The 11,316-nt window shown below is 38.4% G+C and overlaps 1 protein-coding gene across 1 annotated transcript; it reads right to left on the reverse strand.

Moving 5' to 3' along the window:
* Positions 1 to 535: 535 nt before the first annotated feature.
* Positions 536 to 3,044, reverse strand: LOC100712087 (leucine-rich repeat-containing protein 51). Its single transcript, XM_003441940.2, has 4 exons — positions 2,923 to 3,044; positions 2,263 to 2,468; positions 1,872 to 2,020; positions 536 to 694 (listed from the first exon to the last, which is right to left on the reverse strand). Exons 1-4 carry the CDS (start codon positions 2,972 to 2,974, stop codon positions 553 to 555), a joined length of 549 nt encoding a protein of 182 aa, XP_003441988.1. The 5' UTR covers positions 2,975 to 3,044; the 3' UTR covers positions 536 to 552.
* Positions 3,045 to 11,316: the final 8,272 nt, after the last annotated feature.

Raw genomic sequence — 11,316 nt, forward strand, 5'->3', positions numbered from 1 at the left:
AGCTTATCTGGTGGGAGTCAGGACTATGTTTTCGCTGAGGTATTCCCATCGAGGGTCATGCCAAATGTGCTGGATCCCTTCTGAGTTGAACAAATTCATTTTACACTCGTCTAACCACAGAATGTGCTCCCAATATGAAATATACCAAAAGAGGAAGCAAGAGTTTTGTATTTCACAGTTCAACCGCAGTTCACTGAAGCTGACTTTACGCAAGGTCCTTCACATTGTCTGAGCTGTCACAGTGATTCTAACTTCAACCGATAACCCCTGAGCCATGTCAGCATGTGCAGATTTGTACAAGTAGTGCGCTGCTTGTGACATGATTTTGTGACGATGGCCACCGAGGGTCTGATTAGTGGTGCTACAGCTCGATGTAGACCTAATTACTACTGCAGTAATCAAGCAGGAAGATGGCTGACCATAGCCACAGCCCATAGGTCAAAAATGAGAATGCTCACAGGATATTAGCTCAGATGTAAATAACATGGGTACCAAGATCTGATGAAGGGAATTGAGAAAAAAAAATGACTGGTGATGAGAGGACAAACATTTTTATTCAGCAGAAACACTTAATGATCTCGGGGTTTTTTTGGTGCTGTGAGAACGCCAGATATCTGCCATGACCCGCTCGTCTCGTGTCACACCGCTGAAGTCCATTTTCTTCAGCTGAGGCAAAACAGAAAGCACGTAATTCCTAAACACACAGAAAGGCACACACGTCAAAGTCAGCTTTGACTCCAAGGGCACCGTGGACATGTTGAGTGCTTCCATATATGAAAATTCATATCAGCACTTACATTTAATTTTAAATAAGGACGATGTGTCTAAGTCTTTGTGAAGCAGACTTTGCTGGTTTTTCAAATAAATGAGAGTATGAAATGAGATGAAAATTAAATCAAGAAGCTATATCCCTGAGATATCTAACCTAATAACCTGAGATATCTAATGTAGACATAAGCAGGTATCAGAGGTATCACATAACTCAATGTGACATTTCTCTGTCTATATCTGTAGGTGTTGCAACAGATATACGATTAGATTCAGTGCATTAGTTATTACAAATACTGTTTATACTAAAGTATTATGGTACTTGGTACAATACTACATATATTCAGTTAAGATTTAGAAGGAACTGAAACATTTACTTGATGGCTATGGTCTACACTATGTTCAAGATTAAGATTTTAAGATTAAGGTGAGTCCCAGCTGATATATATTAACCTCTTAAATACAGGTAGGTTTTGCTCTCCTAGTCAGACTTCATATATTTTAGTTGTTGCATTCTGACAAACAACATGTTTAACTGTTAAAGGCCAAAGTACTATAGAACAAATAGTTGTTTGTTTTTTTTACAACCAGCAAAGCTGAGAAAAGTACAGAATGCCTCCAGCACGACCCTTTTCAAACAATGGCATTCTTCAGAAAAAGGGAGTTTAACTTTACCAACTTTAGGTACATTTTGTACTTTAATAGGAAGAATATTTTAGCTCTTGTTTTGCCACTTTGCTAAAATAGTTATTACATTTCTGATCAAATATTCCCTCTTACACACCTGTGATTTTCCATTAAAAAAAAAACATAGCCCCCTGAAACAACTGTCAATTTACACTCAACATATGAGTTATGCTCAACATGCCGCAAGATCTATGAATTTGTGTAGAGCAGGTGTTGTCAGGGTATTTTTTTTCTTTCTAACTCTTATTTTTTGTTTTGCTTTTTCTTCTTCTCTGCTTCTGGCCTAGCCTCTTGCTATTAACTATCTACAATCAGTCTAGAACCAGCCTGTGTACAACTCCACACACTGCAACTTGAGATCAGCTCTGAGAACAGAATGTTTGTCTTAAGTGAAATTGCTGAAAATGAGCTTGCACCTGTAGCCTTTGCTTGTTTCTATGAGATTGCCATGCAATGTGATTGTGTGCAGATGCTGGAGCTCTCTCAGCTTGTCCACTTCTGACAGGTTCCAGATGCTGTTGCCATGAAGATACAGCACACGCAGTTCTTTCAGCTTGCACAAAACCTGTAACAGGGGTTAGTTGTAAATTTAAATCCAGTAAAGTGCTGGTTAGCTTGTGAAGATATCAGAATTTTCTGCATTTTGGAGAAACAAATGTAGATTATAAACATTTCTTAAATCAACGGGGAAAACAAATGTTGTGTATAATACATGTGTGTAATTATACATCAAAGACGGGATAATTTCAGAAGAAGACAGAGAGAAAACTGAAAATGAGCTATTAAAAGAACAAAAATGAGTCTTACAGGTTCTATGCAGGTGATTTTGTTGAAGGACAGATCCAACCATCCAAGCTTTGATGGTTGTGCAAAAAAGTGGTTGATCGTGTACTGGAGGCCAACGAGGTCGGTGAGGCTGTTATTACTGAGACGCAGAGAGCAGCTCAGGTACTTCCCCTTTGAGTTTGTGGTTAAGGGGCGGAGCAGACTTCGGGGCAGCTCTGCCAACGCACCTGAACCAAAAATAACGTAATGCGACTCGATACATCATACGGGCAGCTTTGGGACTTGTATATATGCAGTTTTATTTCTGCTGCTTAAAGCTGCTGTATTAAAGTGATTACTGCAGTCATGTTCACAGAATTTTATACTCTAGAAATAAGACGTGATTTGAAGTATTTTATTTTAAAATGCTTTAAAAACAATAAGTTACAAGTTTGTGTGACTAGATTATGCTAGCGTGTAGACATTGCAGTATTTAAATTCGTGCATTTTGATAACAGCAGTTGATACACTAACTATAGTTAACTGGTTTTGTAAGAGCAAGTGCTGTCCTAGAAAATACTTCCTACCACAAACTTGATCCCCCAGGAGCTATTAAATAATTATTATTGGAAGAAATATATTTAAAAGTAAACACTATTTCATTATCTACTTTATATTTCAGGATTTAGAAAAATATACTACCTGCAACATTGCTGAGATTTTTAAAAGAAAGATCCACTGGAGGGCCATACATGTTTAGTTCAAACAGTCTCCAGCAACAGCAGAATGAATGTCCAGATTAAACCTAGAGCAGTGACTGAATACTGAAAACACATGGTTGCATGAGAAAAAAAAACAAAACATATTGCTTAGCGATGAAATTCAAAAGTCAACATTTGCAATTCACACACAAACAAATACACACACACACACACACACACACACACAATATAGAATTTGTTCAATTAATATAATATATATTTTAGAAGAAGAGAGAAGTAGACCAAACATCGATTATAAATCACTTCATCTACCTCTTACAGATACATGCATGCATGGAAACCACAGAATAATATCCTGCAGTAATGGAGTCCCGATAAAAAGTTTAAGAACACCTGAATAATGGCAAAAAATATATTTTGCATGGTTGATCTTAACAAGGTTCCAAGTAGAGTTTCAACATCCAAGCTCTACTTGGAACCTTGTTAAGATCCAACCATGCAAAATATGATTGTTTTGCCATTTTTCAAGTGGTCTTAAACTTTTGATCGGGACTGTACATTGCCAACCATAACAATCACATCATGACGACGTAATTATTGAATACATTGCAAGTCAATCAGCTAAAGCACATAATAACAATGTTAGAGCTTTTGACTTAAATCACAACCTGGAATCAAGTTTTTCAGGCCGTCAGGAAGTCAAGGAATGCTCCAATCAAATATTTGGATCATATATTGTACCAATCCCAACTTTAAAAGCTGGACATCGTGTGAATGTCATGACCAAAAATCTTAGAGCACACGCCTGTATTGTATGAAAAGATCAACGCCTTTTACCTGGCATGTCCATTTCCTCACACCATCTAAAAACATGGAGTCCAGATGAACTGGTGAGTCTGAGTTGTCCACAGAACCAGATGCAAACATGTTTACCTATTATGTTTTACAGGTGTGAAAATCTCACCCGTCTAGAATATATGTCACTGTCTGCTTTTCTATTATTGGGATATATATGCTTTAACTCTCCTGAATTGTGCATCTATGCTGACAATGTACCAACGAGCACAGAAAAATAAACAGAATGTGAGTTTGAGAGGGCAAATGGAGGACATGTTCACAAAGAAGAACTCAAAGGACAGGAGAGGTGATCATGGAAAATTACATCCATCAGCCGGAGGTTTTCCTCACCTTGTTGCTCGCTCAAGATGTCGGTGCCTGTGTATGCCTCGCTAATAGCACAACAGCACCTCATTGAAAGAGTAAGGGCAGTCCTTCAATAAGACATGAAAATGACAATGAGCCATAGTGAAGGACACAGAGAGAGACAGAGACAGTGGCTGGAATCAGGATGGGTTTGAACAAATGTTTTGGAAGTCAGAGTATGTGAGGTATGTAAAGGAGATATCGAGTGTTTATTTACAAGCCGCATGGTTCATCCAATGTTTAAGGTGATCTTCAAATTTATGTCCCACTGATAAATTGCGTATAAGCATGTGGGAGGGTGGTGTCATTGGTGTGTGTGTGGCTGAGTCTCTTAAGATCATAGATCAGGAAACAGGGTCATTCAGATGAATAAAACATCAAGCAGGAGACCAGATGGAAAAATCTGGACTTCTTTCCTCCCTGCAAAGGCCATGAGTGATGTGCTTAATACCCATGTACTACAGTGAGTCCATTCAGCCGCACACAGTAGGAAGCTGAAAAATCTGAGCAGCAGTGGTTTGAAGGGATTGAATATTCATGATGGCACGGTAACACTGTAGGCTATAGACCTCAGGATAATCAATATACACTACTGTGCAAAACTCTTGAGCCACTCCTTATTTCTTTATACATAGTAGTTTTGAACAAAAGTTCTCCAGGCTTTCTGAAAATCTCTCAAAGATGTTCTTAGGACATTGGCAGAGGAATCTGATTTTTTTGTTTGTTAGTTTTTATTAATGAGGTGATTCTAACAGAGATACTATTCAATAATTTAGCATATTTCAGCAAGGTGAGCAGTGTGTTCTTAAAAAAACTGAGGAAAGATGTGGCAGGCTTAAAAATATCCAGCTACACAAGACCGAGTATATATTCATCTGGTCCTTCAGTTCAGTTCAGTTGAGATGAACTTTTAACAGGTCTTACGGATCCGTTGGTTGCAAATTACATAGACCTTTATAGAGTGATGAATTTCACTTTGAAATGTTTTGGCTCAAACTATCATCACTATGTACAGAAAGGGTCAAGAGACAGCTACAACAATGAATGTCTATGGCTACCTGCAAAAGACAGTATAGGCTCTGTCATGATTTGGGGAATGGATGGAATTATGACACAATAAGGTACTGTCAAATCTTGAACCATCATGGAATACCATCTGGAAAGCTTGTGACACATAGCATAGCTACCTCGTGAAAACAGACAGGGGAACACTATCAGTCATGGATTGGCCTCACCAGAGCCTGGACCTCAACATTACTGAAGCAGTGTGGGATCATCTTGACAGAGAACAGAACAAAAGGCAGACAAAAAATGTCTTTCAAGAAGCCTGGAGGACTATTCCTGAAGGCTACTTCAAAAATTTAGAAGAAGCAAGCTTGACTAACAGAGTTCATGCTGTGTTGAAGAATAAAGGCGGTCACAGCAAATGTTAACTTTAGACCCTTGTGCCCTCTCTCCAAATTTCCAAGCCAAATATAAAGAAATGGGAGGTGCCTTAAGACTTTTTCACAGTTTAGTATTTTATAGCTGTTTATTGTCTGCTGCACTGTCCACTGCTTTACTTGGACGACGGCCGTCACCAAGTCTCTTTCCATTCATTAGCACCTTACTGGAAGTGGAGAACTGGATGCAAGTGAAACTGAAGTAGCTCTAAACTAGTTTAAACTTTCCATTAAAGACTTGTTTGGGTAAGTGCTATCAGTGTGATGGGGAATGAGGAAATATCAGGCAAGAAACATAAAACTCTGTTTTTCCCTTGTATACTGTATTTCTGTATTTATATAAGCTGAACACTTGCATATGACTAAAAAAAAAAACATGAAATAAATAAAGTCCAGGTTCTGATCAAGATTTAGTAAGATAGCTGAACTTGTGTTCTTAAGAGTCACATAGCAGAAAAGAAACAGAATGGACACTCTGGTCTGAAGAGCTAAACTCAAAGGTCAAAGTGATATAAGAACTCCACATGACTTCAGCTCCAATTCAGCTCACCCGCTTCAAACAAAAAAACAATTATGACATTGTACACACAGCACTGAAATGACTCATTTAAAAACAGCGGCTTGAAACATAATGCATGTTTTTGCATAATCGTTCAGCATCGATGTGCTGTTAATGTTTGGACTGCAGGATTGGTAGAGCTCGGGCAGCCTCAGTGTTTCACGTATCCCTTTAATTTCTTTCCGCACTTGCATCTGCATATTATATAGGTGGTGTAAGCAAGAAGAACGGCTTAATACAGGCACATTTTCAGCCTGCAGTAAGAGACCTGCATAAACACAGCCGCTGTTGTGTAATACCAACTTCTGCGGTGTAAGTGCATCTGCCATTGTCCCCTGATGAAAGGTAATGGTATTAGAAGAATATGCCTGCTTCCTGCTTTATTATTAACGATCGTATTTGAACATTTAAAACAAAGGAGATGGATTTAAACAAGATTATTTCTTCATGTGACATTCTAGCTGATCAACAGCTTATTCAGCATGCACAACAAAGCAGCAGCTTTCTCGCTGTTAATGTCATTTTGATTATCTTAACATTAACTGTGCTGGAAAAAAAATGATGCCATGCTGGTCAAGCAAAACAATTTTAACACTGTTATTTAGTTTTTGTGTTTTCTTCCGTTTGATTGAATATATATTTAGCCAGTCATACATCCAAGCTTGTTACAATAAATATGAGTGAAAACAGCTATTGCTACAGCAGAAATTTTTTCCATTTGAGGAAAGTCACACCCCTAACTCAAGGCACTATGTATTTAAGTTACTGTTAGTGTTTGTTTGCTCTGTGCTTAATTGGTGTCTTTGCAGTACCAGTCAAAAGTTGGCCTTTCAGCAATATATGAGCATATCACCTACTGCTGTGCTGAAAACAGTGCCGACAGTTTATTGTCTGCAGTGTTATGAAAACAATGTTTAATTTTAAAGCTGTAATCATGGCCTTAAAGCCCGAGCCAAATCACTCCGTTCTCTTTGATACTTGTTTTTACTTTTTGTACTTTAAATGTTTCCGATTTGTGCTTAAAAATGATATTATGCTATACTGTAAATGTGATTGTGCTGCATCTCTCAGTGTTTTCAAACACTTAAACTATGCTATCCTATCCTGGAGGTGCATAGATCCCGTACTCAAAATGTATCATTCATAGCTGAATATGAGAAATTTATAGTGGAGAGTTCATCGCTTATGCCCTTTGCCCAGGGGTACAAAGACTTACACACATTCAGACATACACAATGAATGCTGGAGTGTGCACAGTTACTGTAAAAGTACAACCATCTTGGCACACAACTGCATTACCGCACACATTAAATGACCATGGATACAATCAATATTCTGTGCTGCCCAAAGGGACATAGAAACGATCTTTTTTCCAAATTCTACCTCCATGAAATTTTTCTACCCCAGTGCTCAGGCTTTGCCCTTACCATGTCTCTGTCCCTTCACTCATTATCGGCCTCTACTCTACATTAAAAAGCACTGATATTCTCAATTTCACTTTCTAATTCTCCTTGTCTGCTTTTCATCAGTCTCTCCTATTTGTCCTTAACAACAGCTGTGTGTCCCTGTCCTTCAGGATCAGTAACAACAGACTTAAAAAGAGGGGTATTTTCTCACCGCAATTTCCCCCTTTTCTTCATGCATATTCTTACCTTTGTTCTGTCACTCTCTCACTCTATTCCCCACCCTCCTCTTCTTTTAGTATTACGTAGGAGGTCATGCTATTAGCACACTGGTCACTCGGGCTTCTCATGGCATGGGCACACTTGGCTGCTTACCTTGTATTAAGAATATACTGACAGTCCATCAATGGCCTCCACAGTCAGTCACTCTCTTAAATTCTCAGTTGTGTAGTCAGTCAGAAAGCTAGTATATCTGTCAGCAAGCTGCTGTGTCAGATGGTCATTCAACCAGTCACGCAATGCATCAGTCATGTCAGTCAATTTGACAGGCAGCGTGGGTAAAGCAGTGTATCACTCCATTAGTGAGGCAGTCAGATGGATGATGTATACTGCGATGCTACTAATTAGTTATCCAGTCAGTTGTACTGCTTTCATCAGAGACATACGAATAGATAACAGAAAATAAAGAATCTTTACTATTGGTTTAGAAGGCGGTGTAACTCAAGTTCTGATAGTACTGTGTTTGTTTGCCTAGAATTACTTCCTGACATAAATAAATCAACAATTTCTTTCTCTTGAGATGATCCCACGCTGTTTCAATAACACTGAGATCTGCGATCTGGGGAGGTCAGACCATGACAGTGTGTTTTTCTTTTACTGCATCTATTTTGAGGGGATAATTGATCATGCTGAAAAATTAAGTCATTGTAAATTAGATGCTTTTCAGATGGTATTGTATAGTGGATGAAAATTTGATTTTCTTTGTGCATAAGTCAATCAAGTTTGACAAGACCTCAGATGCCACTGGCATAACTACAGTCCCAAACTGTGTCAAAGCCTCCATCGTGTGTTACAGATGGCTGTAGATTCCATGATTTGAAAACTTTTTCAGTGGAATATCTCATCATCGACTCAATGCATTGTTCATTTCCATCCAGACCCCTTAAAGCAGGGGTGTCCAACTCCAGGCCTCAAGGGCTGGTGTCCTGCAGGTTTTAGACATCACCCTGGGTCAGCACACCTGAATCAAAGGATTAGTTCATTACCAGGCCTCTAGAGAACTTCAAGACATGTTGAGGAGGTAATTCAGTCATTCAAATCAGCTGTTCTGGATCAAGGACACGTCTAAAACCTGCACGCGAGGCCTGAAGTCGGACACCCCTGCCTTAAAGCCATATAAATAATTGTTCATTCCATCAATTAGTTCCGAGCTATTACTATTTTTTAAAACAAAGGTAGCTTTGCTATATAAACTATGCTGTATTATTTAATAAATATACTTATGCAGCTAAATGTAATCAATATCATAAGATTAAGTAGGAGCATTCATTGAGCAGCTACATTTCTGTGGTTTTTACTTTTGTATTTCACCTTTATTTATACAGGTAAATCTCACTGAGACATGAGGTCTCATTTTCAAGAGCGACCTGTTTTAAATATCTGTAATAATACTGTGTTACTATCGTGTGACTCATCAGGACTGCGCAAAGAAATCCCCGAGGGTGTCTTGTGATGTCTGAGAAACCAGAACGTAGCAAAATTATGTTCTGGATGTCGTGGAGGTTTGCGGGGTGGGAGCTCTCTGAATCTGGCTTGTTCTGACTTCCATAGATGCCAGATTGCATTTGGATCTAGGATTTTCGAAGATGGGTCAATGCCTCGGGCAGATTTTGTAGTGTGTAGCAGGTTGAAGTGTCTTACTGGCTCTACTGTAGAGCCAGTAAGACACCCAGTTAGATCTACTGTAAGGTAGCTGCATGTCAAAGTGGCATCTAAATTACATGAATATCAGAACCTATCTATTATAAGCAGAACATTACAGATGATTCTTGTTAAATCACTTGATTTGTCAATGATATATGTAAAAGTCCTCCTATCCTGGCATAAATATGAAATATTTTAAGAGAGAAATAGGTGCCGACAGTAGTTGTATTAGGCTACAGTCCCAGTGTTGAATGACTAAGAAGATCAAAACCCAAGTAGGCTAAGGATTCTTGCTAAAAAGCATGTATTTATTTCAAAGAGGGCAACTGAAAGATAAAACTAAAAAGCTGGACAAAGTTGTTACAATCTCTTTCAGTCTTTTCCATACCTTTTGTTAACTAAGGATCACTGGGAGCCCTTTTTTCAATACAACCTGTATCACCCTCATTCAATTTAACAAAGTGACTTCAGGGAGTTGCTCAATACAGCTCAGCTGGAGCAGGTGGGGTTAAGTGCTTTTGTCAAGGGCACCACCAGAGAGGTTTGCTTGTGAAGAGTAAAAGCATTGCTCAAAGATCTGCTTTGCCTCGACGCTGGGATGTGCACTCCAGTCACAGGCCACAATTTTCACACTTCGATCACTTACACCACAGATTTGTTTCAAAACCCATTACATAATTGGAATACATATAACTGAGAAAACCTAGCGCTCCTGTACAGAAAAATAAATCATGTTACACTGATCCTGTTTGGTCCTCCTTTTGATGTTTTACAAACCTTGGTTGAAGAACCACAAACAGTTCAGTTAATAAATTCACTTCAATAACTCATCATTTCCAAGCAAGATCAGAGAGTTCAGTATGTGAAACTTGAAGTAGAGCAGTCTACTGTCAAGGCTAAAGCCCCTAACATTTCAAAAAAAGTTAAAGTATGCATCAGTAAATGTAATCTGTCCCTTCTTTTCCCATGGCCTACTTCAGAAAAACAAAATTCAGCCTGTTAGTTTTTGCAGAATCATACTGAAAGACAGTCAAATGAACATCGGTGAAACATTTATCTTCACTGGAGTATTGGCCACCTCTGTAAACTGCAAGACTGACATTATATGCCAAGCTGTTAAACATTAAAATTTCTACCTGCTCAAAATTAGCGTGCCATGCTAGCCGTGGCCTTTAGCTCACAGTAACAGTATGCTTAAGTAGGCTCAAGTAGATGTACAGATAAACATATAACCTTAAAAGTTGAAATGCTGACACTTTTGAAGCAGCAGAACAGTCCTTGTTGCTCCAACCTGATTTTACAGACCTGAAGCCTGCTTCCCTGCTAATGTACAAAACCTTTCCTGGGTAAGAAGCTTTTAACAAACAAGCTTGCTAGCTAATAAGCTAAATTTTTAGACTGCTTGATTTAGCACATAAGTAATGTTTAATAAACATGGTTGCTAGCCAATATGCTAAATTTAAACTGCTTAATTTATCCATGTGATGAAGTTAGATGATGCTAATTGAAAGTCTAATTAGTGAATCATAAAGCTACATTCACTCATGCTAAGTCTTTTTGTTGCACAAAAAGAGTCTTTGTAATGAGTTTGAAGTAAAATTAAGACACCTACTTGTTCTGTATTTTAGTATTTCATATAAGTCTCCTGTTTAAAACTGCATTACTAGCATTTTTTGTGATTAAGGGTACACAAAGGGATAATTATACTGCCTTAAATGAGCTGCATGGATTCATTCTCTGAAATTAATTAGTTTTCCATGATGCTTCAGGATGAGATTGCTATGCATCATGGAGGTTTGCATTTCATGGTCGTACAACTCATTTAGAAAAGGAGCATAGAGCTA

Source organism: Oreochromis niloticus, linkage group LG8 (genome assembly GCF_001858045.2).
Source record: "Oreochromis niloticus isolate F11D_XX linkage group LG8, O_niloticus_UMD_NMBU, whole genome shotgun sequence".
Classification (NCBI taxonomy): Eukaryota; Metazoa; Chordata; class Actinopteri; order Cichliformes; family Cichlidae; genus Oreochromis; species Oreochromis niloticus.

Bases quoted from the DNA above. Each gene is read 5' to 3' on its own strand.
- LOC100712087 (XM_003441940.2), bottom strand. From the start codon at position 2,974: ATGTATGGCCCTCCAGTGGATCTTTCTTTTAAAAATCTCAGCAATGTT. The intron at 2,469-2,922 runs GTAGTATATTTT...TTTTTGGTTCAG, and splicing joins AAATCTCAGCAATGTTGCAG to GTGCGTTGGCAGAGCTGCCC. The intron at 2,021-2,262 runs GTAAGACTCATT...CCCCTGTTACAG, and splicing joins AAATCACCTGCATAGAACCT to GTTTTGTGCAAGCTGAAAGA.